The 20,172-nt window shown below is 43.4% G+C and overlaps 1 protein-coding gene across 3 annotated transcripts in view; it reads right to left on the reverse strand.

The window, feature by feature from the left end:
* The window catches only part of rps6ka3b (ribosomal protein S6 kinase A3b), a 55,533-nt gene extending 35,373 nt beyond the window's left edge, over positions 1-20,160 (reverse strand). For 2 of the 3 annotated variants that reach the window (XM_085763519.1, XM_085763520.1), the window contains exons 1-2: positions 19,634-20,160; positions 11,928-11,987 (exon numbers count right to left, since the gene is read on the reverse strand). In XM_085763519.1, the coding sequence (XP_085619645.1) occupies positions 11,928-11,987; positions 19,634-19,702 (129 nt within the window). In that variant the 5' untranslated portion in view covers positions 19,703-20,160. Of the gene's footprint in view, positions 1-1,344; positions 1,514-11,927; positions 11,988-19,633 lie in introns of those variants that run through there. The other variant, XM_085763521.1, reaches the window with a different exon arrangement.
* Positions 20,161-20,172: the final 12 nt, after the last annotated feature.

A 20,172-nucleotide genomic window follows, 5' to 3' on the forward strand; every position in this document is an offset into this window, starting at 1 on the left:
GATTTCGCGCGAGACTTTGTATTACAGCTCTGTTTACAAACATGTCCTCTTGCTTGAAGACATTAAAAAGAAAATCTTCATATTCACTCTTTTAGGCCTAAAATATTAGGAAACTACAGCCCCAGGTTGAATTTGCCCGGAATTGTCCTTTAAAGTCAAGTCTGATTCCTTCACTGTCTTCACCATGGAAAGGTATACAGTTTATCAATTCAACAGTGGTATCAGATACTCCATAGTAACTACTTTAAACAATCATAACAAATGATTTAAACTTCAGGTCCAGCTCACGTCAGTGGACTATAAAAAACTCCCCTGGTTTATATTTAGGTAGACCACGCTTACAAGGTGGGTGGGGGTCAAAAGGTCAACAGTACTACACTTCATGTGAAACACCTCCACAAGCAGCATAATTACTGAATTTTCATGAAATAAAACATCAACACTGAGGAACAAAGAGTGACTACCCTGTGCACCCTGTTGACAATGAGTGTGTTTATTGTCAGAGCTGTCATCATCTTCGCCTGTAAACACCAATATTAACATCAATTCATCAGTTTGTTACGTAACATGTCAGAAAGTCATTTAGTGCCCATCAAAAGTTTCCAAAAACCTGACCTGATGTTCAAGTTGACTGTTTATTCACTGCAGTTGATTTGTTGTCATTAAAACCAGCAAAACTTCAGCAACATCTCAGGGACTAAAAAAGACAAATAATCAATCAATTATCAAATTGAATAAGGGCTGCAGCTGATGATGACAATCAATGTGGGAAACACTGGGTATGAAAAGTAAAGTGATCAATTAGACTAATGAACTAATCACATGCATGTGTACAACATTTTGTGTTTGTTGAGTCAACGTCTCAGCTCTGTCCTCATCTAGTGACAGATCAGTGCCAGGATCAAGCAGGCTTAGCGCCTTGTGTGAACACACTCCTCTGGGAAAAAACCTTGAGTCTTAATGATTTCAAACTGCATCACATTTGTTCTGTGTGTGTCAGTATCAAACGTGTCCCTGAACATCTACAGCAGTCGTCCGTGTAAACTGGAGGTGGCGGCAGCGCAAACAGCTCGAGGCTCGCAGGGTTAAACTAGACTTTTTTTTACTCTGTTGCCAAAGCAAAGTGCCAAGTCTGCTCACAACACAACACCCAGCTAGACCCGACAACACACACACTCTCTACAAATGCAATATAAACAGACCGAGTCTATCAGGATGTCGAGTCTGTCTGAATCACAACTAATGAAAAAACACAGACAGCCAACAAACCAGCAAGCTATATTAACAGTCCATGTGTGTGTGTGTGTCTGTGTGTATGTGTGTGTGTGTGTGAGTGTGTTATACCTGGAATTGCCTGTTTCTAACGTGGAATAAAAGAGTCTTCATCGCGCTCCTCTCCTGTCACAGCGCCGCTCAGACTGATTAACTGACAAACTCGTTACAACACACAGCACTGAGGGAGGCGCACACACACCCACAGGAAGACCCTCCAGCTGTTCATCGCCGCGATTAAAGCATGTCCTGTCATTGTTTCCCTGGCAACAACATCTGCACAGGAAGGTACACATCTGTCCTGGGACTGGAGCCCCCCCGCCAGCCACACATACATACATACATACACACATACGTCACTGCAGCCACAAGCAGGAAGACCACGGACATGACAAACTTTAAATCATTGACTTCTGCTTGGTTTGAAGTTTCAGAGGAGAGGAGAGGAGAGGAGAGGAGAGGAGAGGAGAGGAGAGGAGAGGAGGAGGAGAGGAGAGGAGAGGAGAGAGGAGGAGAGGAGAGGAGAGGAGAGGAGGGGAGAGGAGGGGAGGGGAGGGGAGGGGAGGGGAGGAGAGGAGAGGAAATGAAAAGGAACCAAAGGAAAGGCGTACAGGAAAGGAAACAGGGAGAGAAATGGAAAAAAAAATAGTAATAGGTAGGAAAAAGGGAGTGAGAGAGAGGAAACAAAAGTCTGATAAATGACGTGAAAACCTAAGTTCAGCTTGTGAGACGAGGGGGACGACCAGTGAGAGTCTGACATCAAATTCCTCTAGAGACAGAGATGACGAAGAGGAGGAGGAGGATGAAGAGGAGGAGGGGTGGAAACAAGACTAGACGTTGGTTTTGAGTGTCTGTGTCAAATTCCTGCTCAGGTCAGCCAGACATTTTCCCCCTACAGCTCCTCAGTGAACATATAGGAGACTCCCATCGGCCCTCCCTATAGGCCAGATATGGCTGCAACTAACACTTGTTTTGTTACTGATGAACAGCAAAACCTCCCAGTGGAGAAGAATCAGTCCTCTCTCTTTTAAAACATGGAGGATCAATCTGAAACTGTGTGCTTTAGCTTTGCAGTAAAAGTTTCTTGCAGATTGGAAGTGTATAGTGTATCAGTGCTGAATAAACACGCTGACTCCCAGTTGAGGAAACATTAATTCAATCTATACTATGAATAGAGCTTGCCATTACTCACAGTACATTTCAATCAATTCACTTCCCCGTGGCTGTACATCTATTCTGTGTGAGGTGAAAACATGTCGTGCACATGTGAAATGTGGATTAGTTGTTGGCCAGTTGTTTCCAGTCTAAACCTGATACATTAAAATGCCTCTCAGTGACAAACACTGAACCAGTGTCTTGGTTTAATGCTGACACAACACTTAAATGAACGAATGAGTTAGTCTAAAGAGGTTAAAATAAGGATTTGCTACTTTTATTAAAGGGATATTTCAACATTTTGGCAAATTGGCCCATTGCCATAATCCCTATAGTTTTAAGAGTAGGTTCGTTACCTTTAATTGTCAGTACAAGCTATTTTTAGAACGGCGGAGCAGAGAAATGAGCTGATGAGCGTTCCTGTCTCTTTTCGGCACGACTCTGTATTTCCCTCTAGAACAACTCTGTCTCGTAACGTTCAGTTATTATCTCATAGCGTGGTGAATGTGCAGGTCACAACTTGTCCACCAGAGCGTTTTGGAGTTGTTGGATTGCGTATTTGATGAGTTTGATGAGGGAAACTAAGAAATATACTATAGGGAGTATGGAAATGGGCCAATTTGCCAAAATGTTGAACTATCCCTTTAAACCTGCAGTTAGTTGTGTTTTGAAACAAATATACAGTCACTTTAAACTCCATCTTGGTCTCCACCAGCTCCTGAGGGAAACATCTGGGTCTGAAGCTGCCAACTGCAGAAAAACGCTGAGCTGAACTCATTAATGAGGAACCACTACAATAATAATTAGCCTATCTGTCGGCCATATTAGTTCCATTTACTAGCTAAAACTCTCTGAGTACTCTGTCTCTGTCTCTTTGTTTGTGTGTCTTCTCTGTGATTGGTCTGTTCTTGGAGAGAGGGTTGCGTTCAGGAAAACCGGCGCCGAGTTACACAGATTACATCATCACCCCATGACCTCACAATGGCCGTACCCACAATGCCTTGTTCACAACACGCACGCACACACACTGACCCTTCCCATTACCACAAAGGAATGAACCGACTGATCCTGAGCAAAACTAAACTGGGAGGACACTGGAATCTTTCTTCCTTTTCCTGCTTCTCTAAAACACACACACACACACACACACGGCGGATGGACACACATGGACACACACACTCACGCTTTTATGCCTCTTCCTATCAATCAATATTTCCTCTTTCTCTCTCATTCTCTGTGCCCATCAATATCCACTCAAGCCAGAGTGGGTGGGGTCAACATTTCCATTGTAGGTGTTTAGGCCTGAGCGCACACACTTCCTCCCTCACACATGAACACACACACACACACACACACATACACCAACACACACACATCTATTAGAAACCCAAACAAAAATAGCTGTTTTTATTTTTGAAAAGTAAGAGTAAAATGTGCCAAACTGAGAACATCTATTTTTCTGACCTTTTGTTTGTCTGGGCATGTGCTCGCACACACGCACACACACAGACGCACACACACACAGACACACAATAACAGTCTACCACTTCTTGCTCCACAGTCAGAGGTTATGACCATTTAAACCATAAGTGGATGAGCTGCTTCCAAGGAATGTCCCTGTCTATCTGCTCACTCACTCTCACTCACAAACACACACACACACACATGCAAACATGCACAGGCACACACATAAACACACACACCTGAGCATGTTGAATAAGAGAGTGCCATGTGTTTGTGTGTGTGTGTGTGTGTGTGTGTGTGGGCGTTTAAAAGACGCCAGAGAAAGTCAGTCCAGATGGCCAGAGGAGATTAAACACCATCTGCCAGCTAGCGCACACACACACACACAGGAGGTTGTGCAATGATTTATGAAATGACTCTAATAAGGAAATTCATTACATTTTTAGCATTAGTGATAAAGGCCTTTATCTGAGGGAGTGATGAATTATTTAGTTTTCCTTTTGTAATCTGTCAGAGAAAATAGGCTGAAAAGGGAAATGAGGATCCACATGTTGTGTCAGACTTCATCTCTCTGTGCTTCATTACTACAACTGCAGTGTGTGTGTGTGTGTGTGTGTGTGTGTGTGTGTGTGTGTGTGTGTGTGTGTGAGACCACTGACTTTCTATTACATTAGCCTGCTGCAGCTAGCTGTGCAGACTGGCCAAATGTCCAGTGTGGTGTGTGTGTGCTGGATCTTGAGTTGAAAATGGGGGAGTGTGAGTCTGGACAGGACCTTAAATATCATGTCACTCTTCCACAAATTAAAATAGTTCCCAGGTGTCTTAAAGACATGTCTGTGACATGCTTTGGTCAAAATACCTCAAGGATCAAACATCACAGCTCTTTTCATCCTCTCAAAACAGCCCTGTTCAGAACGGCTGCTTTCAGTGCCTCTCCCTTTAAATGCAGATGAACCACTGCTTGCCCCGCCCCTTCTACCGGTCCCAGGTAGGGGTGGTGTTATGCAAAATCGAAAACTAGTTACATCCATCGTTGTCAGACAACTGATGGAACAGCTCATAAAACCATGGGTTTCAATCTAGGGAGCCTGAAAATTACAGATTTTTTTTGTCAATTCTCACTCACAATCTCAAACACCCAACAATGAGAGTCAGTGTGCCGTGTGTTTTTATTCTTGCTCAGCTGTTTTAAAAATGTAGCTCTTTATCATGTAAATGTCAAGTTTTAGTCATCTTGCATTTGCCAGACAAAACAAATCCTCAGTCAACAGTTAAAACCCAAAAACATGTTGACAGTGGAACCAACAGTTCAGACATTACACTGGGTCTTATTTAAGGAAACAGCAGTGTTGTTTCTGGGATAAGGAAAGATTGTCTCCAGGACTTTTCAGGTCGACCAGAAAACTCCACCAGTGTTTCCTCCAGATGTTCAACTTGTCCTGCTGTTGCGCTGAACAGCTGCCGTTCCACTCACTGAGCTGAAGTGGAGGAGACGACTCGGTCAGGCTCAAACGCTCATCACAGAACAGGAACAGTCGAGATGTAGCTACACCATGTGTGAGCTGGAGCGGCCTGACTCAATACCTCACTGAGGAAGAGATGTGTTGTTCAGGAACAAGCTGACTTCACTCCACACTGGAAGGCTGGGACATTTATCAGAACTGCTCATTTGTCATATAAATATTGGGATGGCAGCCTCGGGACACATGTCGTCACCATAGAAACGAACTGGGCTGGTGATGCTGACACAAAGTGCAGAGAGGTGGACAGACAGACATTAAAGTGGTGGTCGGTGTCGGCCGCTCCCACAGTGAGTCAGTGACCTCATCCTGGACCAAACATGATACGCTGTCTGTCACACACACACACACACACACACACACACACACAGCAGATGGCAGCAGATGTTAGTCAGTTCCTCAGAGAGCAGCGATGTTCCTAACACTGAGTCTGGAAAACATTTTCTGCCTCGCTGGGGGCATCTATGAGTGTGTGTGTGTGTGTGTGTGTGTGTGTGTGTGTGTGTGTGTGTGTGTGTGTGTGTTACTGACTCAACAATGAGCACTACAGTCTGTATGTGAGGTGATTGTGTTGCCATCTTGTTCATATCTGAACTAGTGATGATGAGTGTAGTGTGTGTTATCCATTCAGCACTCTTGAATGTGAGGGTTGTGTGTGAGTGCATGTGTGTGTGTGTGTGTGTGTGTGTGTGTGTGTGTGTGTGTGTGTGTGTGTGTGTGTGTGTGTGTGTGTGTAAGCTCTTTTTATCTTATTTTTATATCTTTTTTTATTATATATATACATTTTTAGGGGCGCCCCCCCCCCCCCTCTCCCCTCTCTGCCTCCCATTTACTGTCTCTCTCTCAACTGTCCTGTCCATTAAAGGCATAAAAGGCCCAAAAATATACTACAGAGGAATCAGGTTCAGAGTCAGGCACCTATTTGATCATCTCATAAAAGAGAAATGAGACTCTGAGACTTTGGTCAGTATCCTTCTGTTACATGATGGTAAATTGAAGATCTTCAGTATTTTGGCTGATCACTTTGTTCAGACAGAAAAAGACATCTGATGGCAGCCGTATGATCAAAGGCTGTGTATTGTTACAGCACTTACTTCACATTTACTTAATATGTCGTATTTTTGAACTGTGAAGAAGAATTCAAAGGGTTTTAGAATAGGGATGCAACCAATCATTACAAACATTGAAAGACAAAGATCAACTGATATCCAACAGGAGAATTTCAGTTGATGCCTCCGTCCTTCAGGCTCATATGCCAGGACCAAAGTTGTCAAATGTGTGATGAATACAAGCAGAAAATCCTCACGCCAGCCGCTGGAATCAGAATCGTTACATATCTAATAATAGAAACTCAGTAAAACGATCACTGATGATGTGATTTAGTGAACTTTTGTCAATGAGGTGCTCACAGGTACAGAAGTACTCCTGTCACTTTCACACTGAAAACGTCAGCAACATGACACAGTGAGGCTGCAGCATTACCCCAATTTAACCTGAGACCACACACACACAAAAGAGTCACACTCAGTTAAGTCAGTGGAACAACTCACTCATTAACAGCTTTATAATAAATTCATCCTCACATCCCTGTAACATTCACACCGTTTTCACATCTAACTTCCTGCCTCAGAGGCTGTGAGTGTCTCTCCCTTTCTCCCTCTTGCTCTCCCTCTCCCTCTCCCTGTCTTTCTATGTGTCTGTGTCTGTGTGTGTGTGTGTGTTTGTGTGTGTGTGTGTGTGTGTGTGTGTGTGTGTGTGTGTGTGTGTGTGTGTGTGTGTGTGTGTGTGTGTGTGTGTGTGTGTGTGTGTGTGTGTGTGTGTGTGTGTGCTGCAGACTCTGGAGAGTGAGGTAATGAGTGCTCAGCTCTTCTCAGACGGTCGATCCATAAGCCATCTCCTCTGCATTTAAAAATCGATGTGTGCAGCTGGCCTGCCTGCCGCCGACACACACGCACAAACATAAAACTAGGAAGACCCTAAAATAAGATCAAAGTCAGATTTGGTTTTATTCTGTAGGCTCTTCACCAGTGATTCCAGGACAAAGTAGCTCTCAACCCTTTGACATTAACAGCTTCCATTCACAGCCTTTCCCACACTGCTCATTCTTCATCACTATAAAGGGCTGAGGAGGTTCAACTGTTTCATGATAAAATACAAGTAGAGAACAAGCAGGGAGTGGCTGAGTCATTTGTCTGCAGCACGCGTTTGTGCTTTCTGTTTAATATCAGTTGTGTCACAGGTCATTAGTGACCCTGACGTGTTGGTCTGTCTCTCCCATGTCACTGTCTATCTATCTATCTATCTATCTATCTATCTATCTATCTATCTATCTATCTATCTATCTTTATTACACGGCTCTCTTGAATGCTGCTCTCTGATTGGTCCAGCGCTGCGTTCTGCGGTCTGTTATTTCTGTATAACGGACCGTCGTCATGTATAACAGACCGTTGCTAGGGACGCCGCTCTGATCAGCGCAGTACCAAACGATGCAGGATATTTACCTTGTGTTTCATTTTTACCGTCATTAAACAGCGTCGGACTAATAGTGATGTTAGAGATAAATGATTTGTAACCTGTTACAGGGAGAGTGGAGGCTCCTTCCACATCGCTGCTGGAAACCAGACCTGCTGATCAGAGCCTCTGACCCGGTGTCACAGCTCTCCTCTCGTCTCGGTGCAGCTGGCACCGCGGCTCCGCGACACAAACGCACCCCGTAAACAGTAAAGTTAATCTCTTGTTTATTATGACAGATACGACTACACACAATACACACATTTTAACATGTGTATGGTAATCCATCGATCCACTGATTGATTATCAAAGGCTTCAAATGCACGAACGGGAGGAGGCTCAGCAAAACAGCGGAAGTGACCGGTCTTGCAGATTCGCTAAATGCAATTTTAAATCGAAGTCGTATTTTGGTCAACATTATGTTTCAAATTAATTATTTCACTCGTAAACCGTGTAATAAGCGGGATAATGTACAGTTGGTCGGTTGTTATTCATGTCCCTTCATGTTGTCCCTTCATGTTGAATGAAACCCCTCCGCTTCGCGTCGGGGTTCCATACAACCTGTCGGGGTTTATTTCTCCATAACAACCTCCGAACTATACATTATCCCTTACTTAGAACACGGCTCTCTTGAATACTCGATTCTGATTGGTCAATCACCAATATTCTGCGGTGTTTATTTCTCGATAGACCACCGCTGAGCGGACCGTTGCTAGGGACTCCATAGCAACGGCCGACTCTGCATGTCCGGTCACGGCCGCTGTTTTGCTGAGCCTCCTCCCGTTCGTGCATTTGAAGCCTTTGATAATCAATCAGTGGATCGATGGATTACCATACACGTTACGATGTATTTTGTGTAGTCGTACCTGTCATAAACAAGAGATTATGGGGTGTGTTTGTGTCGCGGAGCTACAGAGAGGAGAGGAGCTGTGACACGGGTCAGAGGTTCTGATGCAAGTTTACTTTTCAGCCACGATGTGGAAATAAGGAGCCTCCACTCTCCCTGTAACAGGTTACAAGTCGTTTATCTAACATCACTATTAGTCCGAAGCTATTTAATGACGGTAAAAATGAAACATAAAGTAAATATCCTGCATACTTTCTCTTTTCTGTGCTGCGCTGGTCAGAGCGGCGTCCCGAGCAACGGTCTAATTTTACATGAATAAAATCTCTTTTTATTATTATTATTATTATTATTATTATTTTGTGTTACATTATTGAATGATTTAGTTGTAGGCCGTGTTCTAAGCGGGATAATGTATAGTTGGTCGGTTGTTATGGAGAAATAAACCCCGACAGGTTGTATGGAACCCCGACGCGAAGTTGTATGTCTTCATACAACCTGAAGGGGTTACATAATACACCATAAAATACACCTGTCATTGAATTGGATGATTCAGTCGTCTCACCTACATGGAAACAGACAAACTGAGTCCAGAAACAAGCTCCATGTAAAAAAGAGTTAACAGTTCATTGCCTCCCAGTTATCTGTGTCAGTACAATGCAAATGTTGTCATTAATATTCAGATGTCAAGCAACTTTGCCCACACTCACTTTAGCTGCTGAGCCGCTGCTACAGAACAAAGAACTGGTCTTTTTTCTTTCGCTGGTGCATGCAGTCACACACACACACACACACACACACACACACACACACACACACACACACACACACACACACACACACACACACACACACACACACACACACACACACACACACACACACACACACACACACACACACACACACACACACACACACACACACACACACACAAACACAATTAATGATCAGTGATTTGAATTCTGAATGTCCAATGAGCATGGACTGAATTTATGACTGTTCCGTTTTGTGTTTTGTGTTTTGTTGTGTTGGTTTTAATCTGTTAAAAACTATGTAGACATACACAACCAGTATAATGCATGAAACTGGGACACATCATATGGGATTTTTCAGACCCCTCACCACCTCACAGTGTTACAGCCGCTACTGTGCTGATAAACAGACACAGCATCATTTCACATGAACATGTGTGAAACCTTTCTGTCAATTTGTAATTCACAGATTTACAAGAGGATGAATTAAGAAAGGATTCCTATTCTAGTACATATATTTTATTTTCATTTATTTATATCCACCTCTCTTTAAAGCAGATATCAGTGGAATGTTTTTGTTAATATAAGTCCTAAATAGTCCTATTTTCCGTCAGCAATCACTTACATGAAGTATTTCAGCCTAAACACGAGTCTCTCCGTCACTCTGCTCTGCTGTAACCCGAGGAGAAAATTTTCCTTGTGGGATACAAGTGTTATCCAATGAGGGGAGAGAACGGCATGAAGGGCTGTGTGTGCAGCCAAGGGATGCGCGTGAATGTGGTGACGTAGCACGAGGACCAATTGATGCCTGACAAGGGCGGGGGCTGCTAACTCATGGTGCGTTCAAGGAAACTCGTACTTTGTGTTTTTCCTTCCTGTGAAGTCATACCAGTTCGATCTGGTACGAGTTCACGGGTCGGAAGTTACGAGTGGCCGTTATAGGGAACTTTCACAGACAACAGGACGGTAAAAACACGAGCTACGGGTTACCTGGAACGCTACCAAGTCGTAGTTGTGACTTGAAGCTGTAACTTACGGTTTCAAAAGCCTGCCTTGAACACAGCATTAGCCGAAACGGCCGTGCCGCTGTTATCTGCTTTAACATGTGCTAATGTGCATTAATAGCACACATCATAGTGTCATTTTGCCAAGAAGAATAATATTAAAGCCCCAGTATGTAACTTATTTGGCTTTTTATTAGCAAAAATCAAATATGTCTTTCATAAATACATATTTCACTGAAGTCCAATCACACCCACATACAAATGAAAGCTTTCTGGTACCTTAGAATGAGTTGTTACAAGTCGTTACAAATACATAAGTGGGCGACTCACCAAACCGAGGCGGCCATGTTGCATCGCCATTTTTTACGTTGAGTGGCAGCGTGACCGTAGGTAACCACGGAAACTCAGCGGAGCTGTGGGCTCGGCCTGTTAAAACTGTCACCACTGTGTAGTGTGAGGAAGGACGGAGGCACTGATGTTGCATTCAGGTGCAGTCAGGCAGACGGCCGTCGGCAAACCAACCAGATGTCATTTTACTTGACCAGAGAAAGACGGTAAAACGTGGGCCAGGTAAACAATACGACATCACCATGACAACATATTGTAACGCCTGTATTGTTTTGCCTCGTGCTGGAGGACCACTTGTTTACATAGACGCTTGTTTATCCTGTTACATGCAACGTCTGTTGTCTGTCTGACGTCTGCCCGTTTTCACGTGAATGCAACATCAAGAATACGTTCAGATATGCAACCGCACTGCTAGATGGGGGGAATTCCTACATACTATACCTTAACAAAGTTAGAATTTGTTTATAGCTTGAAACTGGATAAAAAGTAAGTGAAGAAGAAGAGTAAAACAAGGTGGGTTTACAATAAGAGTAAATAAAACATCTAACCCAGAAATAACTGCAGGAATGTGATGAACGTCACAAATAAAGGATGGTATTGAGCAGTGCACAGGATCTGAGGGAGGAATTTTTTTCTGCTATAAGATGACTCATGACTTTAATAGTGAGCCATGCTGAACTTCACTTTCATACCAGCAATTATCCTGCAGCAGTAGGCGTCAGTTTTCTCACACGCTGGATGAATTATCTAAGAGCTAAACTGTGTGTGTGAGTGAGTGAGTTTCAGCTGCACTCACACAATGCACACACAAGGTCGCACGTGTGTCCATGTACAAATGACCTGGAGGGCTATTTACTCGTCAATAATGTGCAGTCAGAGTCATGAGTGCATATCACAGACACACACACACACACACACACTAACACAAACAGCTGCCATCAGTAAGTGCAGAGTGTTGCGCACTAACACACTGTTTACAACCGAGGCTCACTAGTGTCAGACAAGATGCCATGTAGAGCTTGGTGTGTGTGATGTGAATGGGGGGTGGACTTACAGCGCAGGCCGGCATGGAGTCGTCCTCGCTCACCAAGTCCTCTACTTCATGATGGACGTCCTGTAATCACACACACACAGATGAACACATTAGCATACATAGTAGTTAGCCTCAGTGTGATGCTGCGAGGCGGCTGCTGCGTCACTGCTTCACCTGAGCAACAACTGCCCCCACAACACACAACATCACTGCACATACTGTACAGGGCTGTTTCACACTCATCATCCACCAGTGAGGATTTGTCACATTTACCTTGAGTGTCCACTTTATTAGGTACACCTCCAGTCTAATGCAATACAGAACAATCACTTCTATACCAATGTTGTCTTGCCTATAGTGATTGTTTTTTTCTGACACATTCATTAAAGGAGACATATTATGGAAATATCACTTAAGGTTGAAATCCATGTGGTTTTACGAGCTGTTCCCTCAGTTGTCTGACAATGATGTAATTATTTTTCGAATTTGCATAATAGCACCCCTACCTGGTACCAGTAGAAGAGGTGGGGCAAGCAGTGGTTCATTTGCATTTAAAGGGACAGACACTGAAACCAGCCGTTGTGAACAGAGCTGTTTAGAGAGGATGAAAAGAGCTGTGATGTTTGATCCTTGGGGGATTTTGACCAAAGCTTGTCACAGACATGTCTTATAATTTGTGAAAAAGGGGCAGAATATGTCTCCTTTAATATGTTATCTCAATTATGAACTGAGCACTGAGGTCATAGTGCTGGTGGAGTACTGGCCTGCATTATAACATTCTGCAAAAAGCACATAAAACTGGAAAGACCTTTCATTATAATGAACTCCAGGTCAACACTTAAAGCTGATTGGCTGAGGATGATCGGCAACATCTCAAGTGTGTGCAAGTTGCCAGCTGATAGGAAACACAACCTCTGGATGTATTTAGACATAAAGTCTGGGTGAAAATCAGTAACAGATTTGGAGTAACATGTTTACTGGCATTCATGGCTGTATCAGAGACTTCAAAAAAAGAGCATTACACACACATTTTGTGGTATCAATAGAAGAGAGATGACAGAAAACGATGCTGTAAGAAGAGGTGAAATAACGGTCCCCGGCAACACTGTACTTAACAGTCAGCACCTTAGACCCTAAGCCATAACTTAGCCTGTCGAGCATCTGTATAGAAACACCACTGATTACATTAAATGTAGCTGTATGGTTTTTTTGTGGAGTGCACATGATTAGCCAGACTTTTCCTTTAATTCGTCACCATCCGTATGTTGTTGTTATGATCAATCTGGTTTGAGTGATGGTGAATCTGGAAGGAAGCTGTAAACTGTAAAAAGTGGCAAAGCTAAATAGTGGATCTCAACGTGCAACACAGTAACAGTATCAGCATCTGCCCTGAGTGACCTCCACCAGATAGCGTGCTTCACACCCCAGGTCTGGGCAGCGCCCGGCCGCTCCCTGCTGTACATCTGCAGTAAGTAAGATACACATCAAGGACTGTGCTGCCTACCAAATACGACTTGTTTTGATTTTTACGCTGACAAACGTTCAAAGGTGAAGCGAGCCGCTCAATGGGTAGGCGTCTTCTACTTTGAACCTTCTCCTCGTCAACTCGCTCCTGCTCCCCGTGAGGAGGAATCAAAGCAGAGTTCAAATTAAAGCGTGAAGCCGGGGGAGAATATTCTCCAGACGGTCGCAGTGTGAGATTTATCATCAAGGACACCGAGCTCGGACGGCGTCTACCTCATCTGCTGGGCCAAAAGGGAAAAGCAAAAACAACAGATATGAATTAGCATTACGTAAGGCAGATTATCAGCCGGTCTGCTTTCCTGCTGGAACAACAGCTGCGATTCAGACACTGATAGCACTGATACTACAGCCCGACAAAAACAATAATAACAATAAAAGCGATTATGGTGATTATTTACTTTGCTGGTAAGAACGGAGTCGGGAGGATAAGCCTGGAATCAGCACAGCGGGGTGACAGAGGGGGGGGGCAGAGATGAGATGGATGGCAGACAGGTTGAGAGAGCGATGGATTATGATGAGAGAGAGGAAGAAACATGCAGAGATAGAAGGTGACGGAGAGGACAGGGCAGTGGACGGAGAGGTTGTCTCAGGATCTGCAGTGAAGGACAACATGAGCTGATCTAGCAGCTTGTCTCTGATGCAGGGGATTTCAAAGACTGACAAGAGCGGGACAAAGTGGGACAAAGCAGGTACCTCCCCCTCCGACAAGAGTGAGGAACGCCTGGCCCATGCAATTTTAAATACGGGATAAATCCTGCTCCAAGTTTTGTATCTACTGTGCCGATAATTTGGCAGCGATGGAATCAGACAGTAGACTGTGGGCTGCTGCTTTCTCAACACCTGTATTTGTTTACATGGCAGAAAAGTAGTCCTTCAAGTGTGTTGAATGAGCAGTTAGCAGTTCATCTGTAGGTATACCCACGGATTTCAAAAAAGACCGATAAAGTTCTGCAGTTAGCAGCGTCTTTTTATCTTTGATGTCTATGCAGATTTATGGACATTTATTCATGTTGGACATCAAACACAATGATATCAACGGGAAGTGTGAATGACACTGAATCTAAAATTGTGTCTGTGTTCAGACTTGAGCTTTGTCTCTAAGAAGAAGAAGTGTGACTTTAGAAGCAAACAGTCCTGAGTGTTGTGTTGTATAACGCCCTAATAGCGATGCATCAATTACAAGAAAGCGATTTCCAGCTGTCTTCAGAACATTAGCATGCATCGTCCTGTTCACCACATGCATCTTTGCCTGGCGCCTCTCCCTCCTCGTCTCCTCTGCAAACCTCTGAAGCACTGACTGCCTGCATGATGTCTGTAGCAGCCAGCGTCTAATCCAGCCCAGTACTCGGAGCTCGAGCTCAGGCCTCGCCCGACTCTTGGATCCCGTCTCCACCTGGTACCGGCATGTGATACATTAACACCTGGCATTAATAAGCGTTATTGTTACCATGGCTCTGCCGGCAAAGTAATCGGATATCATTATGCAAAAAATATGCAGTGCTGGCAGACTTGCCAAGAGACATTGCGGCATCCGGCGCTGCTGTGGGGGCTCCGCTGATTTTTTCCCTCACAGAGGAAGGGCGTGTTTCTGGCTTTTTGTTCAGGTCGCAGTGCTGCATGTGGACAACTGTCCCTGATGAGTGTCTTTTACAGCTAACAACTTGATTACAAAATTCCCCTTTTTGAGTCAGCACGGCTCAGTGAGGAAACTCCAGCCAGAGAAACCTCAAGCAGCGAAAAACCAAACACCTGCTTGTTTGTCAAATTCATTAGAAATCTGTCTCTGGCTGAACTTATTCCAGGTTTTCTTGCACAAAACAGTTCTGTGGAACTCGAGTTGTTAGGCAAAGTATGAACAGGAGGAGCACTCGCAGCATGTCGTATCTATTTCAGTGTCTCAATGGGAATAAAGGAGTATAACAGCCTGAAAACATGTGAACCTGTCTTTTAAAAATGTAAAACTGCCCAGATTGCTTTGGTACCTGGCTGAGATCCAAACACAAAATTAATTTGCAGGTGTCACCGATCGAAGCATTCTGTTCTTTTCTTCTTCTTCGTCTTGTTTCCCGTTTGAAAAGCTCAATTTGTTGGGCAAGAAACTTATGAGGTTGTTTCTGTGGAGAAACCCAGCCACACACTCTGGTATGTTCAGGCCGATACCTCTGCCTACACCCAGACACAATGAGAACCTTTATTTTTACTTGGACGCTCTGATATTGAATCTGGAAATCACCACGTAGGTGATGGCATTTCTGTGGTTTCTTGTTATGAGAGGTGTAGTCTTTAAAGTGAATCCTCCAAGATAAACATGGTGCAGGTGTGATTTAAGTAATGTACTGCTGCCCTCTGTGTCTTTCTTTGATGTTGTTGGTGCACCACTTTATTTTCAGTCGTTTTACTTCTGTAGCTTTCTAACAAGAGAAATTCAGTTTCTCTGCAAAGTACTGACTAATGTGTGTTGAGAGGAACTAAGCAAGGAAACTAAAAAAAAAAATGATGTTCTCACAACGAGCTCAGACAGGCCCCCTCATATTTATGCAAAACGGATTTTTATCTGATGTAGCTCATTCTTCAAGAGCAGAATGAAACGAATCGAAGTGTCACTGACGCTTAAAGAAAAAAAAAAAGAATGGAGCAACAGATTTCCCAGAGTTCAGCGGGACATATTTGTCTGGTTATGTCCTAACACACAGATATTCACTTTACTGTCATGAAAGATTAAGAAAAGTCTCTAAAACCAGAGAACTGATGAAAGACTTGAAGAATAAATCATTCATCACTAGAAATGGTTGAAGATTCTTTTTCAGTCATGTGAATTATTGATCAATCCATTGATCGGGCAAAGGATTCAGCTTATCATGTTGGAGTGGCTGGAAATGTCTCAGCCTCAGCTAATCAAAACAAAACCCCAGGTCAAATTCAGGCTCATGGATTAGTAAATAATGATAAATTGATTAGTGATTGAGATAATGAGCTACAATTGTGACAATTGCTCCATGTAGATATGAATGATATGAATGGCTAATTCAGAGCTGAAAGGAACACTTCAGTTTGTTGATTAATGAAAAACATACTTACATACATTTTCGTGAATAGATAATAGAAGTTACACAATGTCCCTTTAAGTTTAAAACTGTTCGATGAACAATAAAATTACTACAACTACTACTACTAATATGTAATTTCATATATTTTTTATTTTAAACATAACACTGATAATTTAATCAGTAATTAAAATGCCGTTAGGTGCAGGTATAGTAATAGTAATCCATTATTTGTATTTTTGCATGAAAAGCACTTTATAGATACAACTGAATTGCCCTTTTCTTCTCTTATTTGTTATACCTGATAGTAAACTGGATGTATTTGGGCTGCAGACAGTTGGGTGGATTAAATAAGATCTCTGTATGTCTCATCTTCCACTCTGGGAAATAAGAACCAGCATTTTTATCTACTGATAATGAAAACAATCCTTTAATAAACGTGTGGTTATGATCCGGCTCTGTAATGCACTTCTTGTGAGCAGAGCGGTGTCACCGCTGCAGCCATGATCATCTACACTCAAACACACTTTGCATGTTTTTAAAAGGCAACTGCGGCCCCTCTGTGCTCTTTGTGTTCATGTTGAATGATCTTGTCTTTAGGGCAACAATCCTCCAGCGCCGTGTCCACTTCATTCCACAGCTTCACCGCTCGCTCCTTTGTGTGTGTGTGTAAAAGAGAAAGAGTGTTTTTTTTTGTTGTTGTTCTGCGGTGGCCTAGAAAAAGCCGGTACAGCGGCTTATACGCTGCGCTACCAAACACATCGCTGCAAGTCAAAGGGCTTAGAGGTGTAACATGCAGGTCAAAGGTGTGTGTCATCCAGCAGAGTGTCAGCACGTTCCTGTCTGGTTGATAGAGCGAGGGGAGCAGGGCGCTGTGGGAACACGGTGAGCAGGTACCAGCTTGTCAGGACGCCACGCAGAAATGAGAGAGGCCGGCTGCGCTGGTGACTCAGTGCTTTTTTTTGGTGAAACGTGAATCAGGTTTGATTATACACAATCTACACAGTCACACACACGTACGCATGCATGCAGCCATTTCTCCATGCAGCCATTGTGACACCTCATGCAGGAAATGGACACACACCACACACACACAAAGACGTAAGCTCTTCCTGAATCATGCGTTCTCGGTGGCACCGCCTCTTTCTCTTTATCAAGATTCAAAAACTTGTCGGAAGGAAGAAGTGAAAAAAGAAAAGAAACAACACACTCACAGGAGCTGTTGTTGTTTCAATCTTGTATCTGAGTGTGAGAGACAAAGAGCCTTTTACACCAGATGAATCCCACACTTTGACTTTTCCACCATGCTTGATGTTGTGTTCTATAACCCATAAAAAAAAATCACGCCAAATCAAAACCACCAAACGGGGATTTTTCACACTGTCCTCAGCACGTAGAAGCAGAGACTGACTCGCAGTGACTGAAACACTCAGTATCGACTTGAAAGTGCTTCTACTCAGACTACATCCTTGCATGTTCCAAGGTCACCCTCTAATTGAATTTCCAGCCAAACATACTGTATATCCAACCTAAGCTACTAAACTGCAAGGAGGAAACATAAACACACAGCCTGAAGACATCTAGGGTTCTCTGACAACCTATAGACTACAGGTCAAAATGGTAACACTAATAAATAGCTCCATGTTAAGTTGCAGTCCTATGTTTTTACATTATATTTTCTATCCGACAATATAGCAGCCACTCCCCCAAATGGAATCACAAGAGAACACAAACATGCTGCAGTGTCCTCTATGTGCTGTTACAAGACAGACAAATAGAAAAAGGAAAGTGAAATGTGGCACAACATAGTGTAACATAGTGGTCTCCAGTGTTGGTTTATACAGCTTCTAGTCAAACCTGGTATCACTTTAATGTCCTTATAGGAGCTTAAACAGTAGCTGCTGCTGCTGACACTCAGTAAGTTGATTGTCAGCTTAAGTTCTTCTGTTCACAAGGATCATTTGAAGTCTCTAAATGCTTTTATAGAGTCTACAGACCTAACATCTTCTTCTTATTTGCTGCCTTCTTGGCCAGGCCTTGCTTGGAAAAGAGATTTTTTATTTTATCTCAAGCAATCTGCCTTGTAAAATAAAGGTAAAAAAAACACACTTGGTAGTTTGTATGGTACAAGATGCATTTTGCCATATTAGCCTACTTAAGCACTTGTGTGTTTTTTGAGCTTTGCAGCATGTTTCTGTATCCACCATGAGTTCACTTTTTTGGCCGGTGTCCCCATGGCAGCTTAAAGCAGAGCTGCTGCTGTCACAGTCGTCTTATAGCGACTTTAAGGAAATTTAGAAGAGATGACTTATAGTGAGTCACACTTTAGCCAAGAGTGAAGCTTCAACCTCACTACTTAGGGATGTGTTGCACATTGTGTGCAGATTAATGCAATTTTATCCCCTACATGTGTGTATGTGTTACGTGACCTGTAATACTAATTTAATGTGTTTGTGCCTCGATATAAATGCCCTCAATATGTTTATAGGGCAGCTAACCCACTATCATTAACCACACAGTATTATTTTTATATTTTATCATATTTGCAAACTCACAGTCGAGCAACATTGCTATAGTGATATGTACCTGGTAGTTCTATTATGTTACAACCTATCTGTATGATATTATTACTTCATATTATATCCTTATCACATTTGCTGTGCCCATGGGACCTGTAAGAGCAGCTGGGTCCATAGTCATCTACACTAATTGTCACTAAGTGTATTGTCAGATTTCAGTACCTGGGGTCGCTGTCCCGTCTTCACAGGGGCTTAAAGTGGAGCCGCAGCTGTTGACAATCTAATCTAATTGTGACTGACTGTATAGTTTTTACTGTATAATTCATCTTGAACCTCACCGTTATAGCACCTTGACGTGGTTATTGAACCCCTAAGGATTTGTAACACATGTTTGGTAGTTTACAGTGACACTATGCGACTTTATAGTACAATTTACATCTACTTTGAGGTGTTTTTTAAATCATGTTTTAGCCTCTACAGCAGCGTATAGTGGAGTAGAGTTAATGGTTATCTACAGGAGAGTTTACAGTGCTACAGGCTGCTCTCTACAGTCGGTCAGTGTTACTCTGCGAGTCAAAGTCACTCAGCTGTCAGTCAAAGTCTGCCTCCCTCCCGGTGTGTGACTGTGTGACCGGCTCACCTCTCCCGCCGCCGCCGCCCCCCCCAGTGGCATCTTCTGCCACGGATCAGCCAACTGAGCCAGGGGCATCTTTCCCGTCTTCCACTGCCTCTACTTTTCTTTCTTCTTCTTCTTTCTTATTCCTCTTTTCTGCTCCGGCTTGTCGTCCCTCCCTCGGTCGACACTTTCTGTCCGGTCTCGTCCTGACTTCTCTTCTCTTTTCTTTTTTTTCCCTCGGTGTTTTTTTTTTTTTTTTTTTAAGGTCCCGTCTCTCCGTGCCTGTCGGCTGCAACCAAACCTCAGCGGACCCCACCGACCGACCGACCGACTGACCGAGAGCCGAGGGAACACGGTACTATTCCGGTTGCGCTGTGGCGCTCAGACCGCCCCTTCCTCCGGAGAGACGAACATGAGAGAGACGCAGAGAGGCGGACGCCCTTTTTCGGAAACTGATTGACTCAACACACGAGTTATCTCCCTATCTGCTGCTCTCTCTCCCCCTCTGTCTCTCTGCCTCTCTCTCTCTCATTTCCGTTGTTTCCCAATATGGCGGCCGGTGT

Source organism: Trachurus japonicus, chromosome 20 (genome assembly GCF_045865225.1).
Source record: "Trachurus japonicus isolate A0001 chromosome 20, Traja_1.0".
NCBI classification, from domain to species: domain Eukaryota; kingdom Metazoa; phylum Chordata; class Actinopteri; order Carangiformes; family Carangidae; genus Trachurus; species Trachurus japonicus.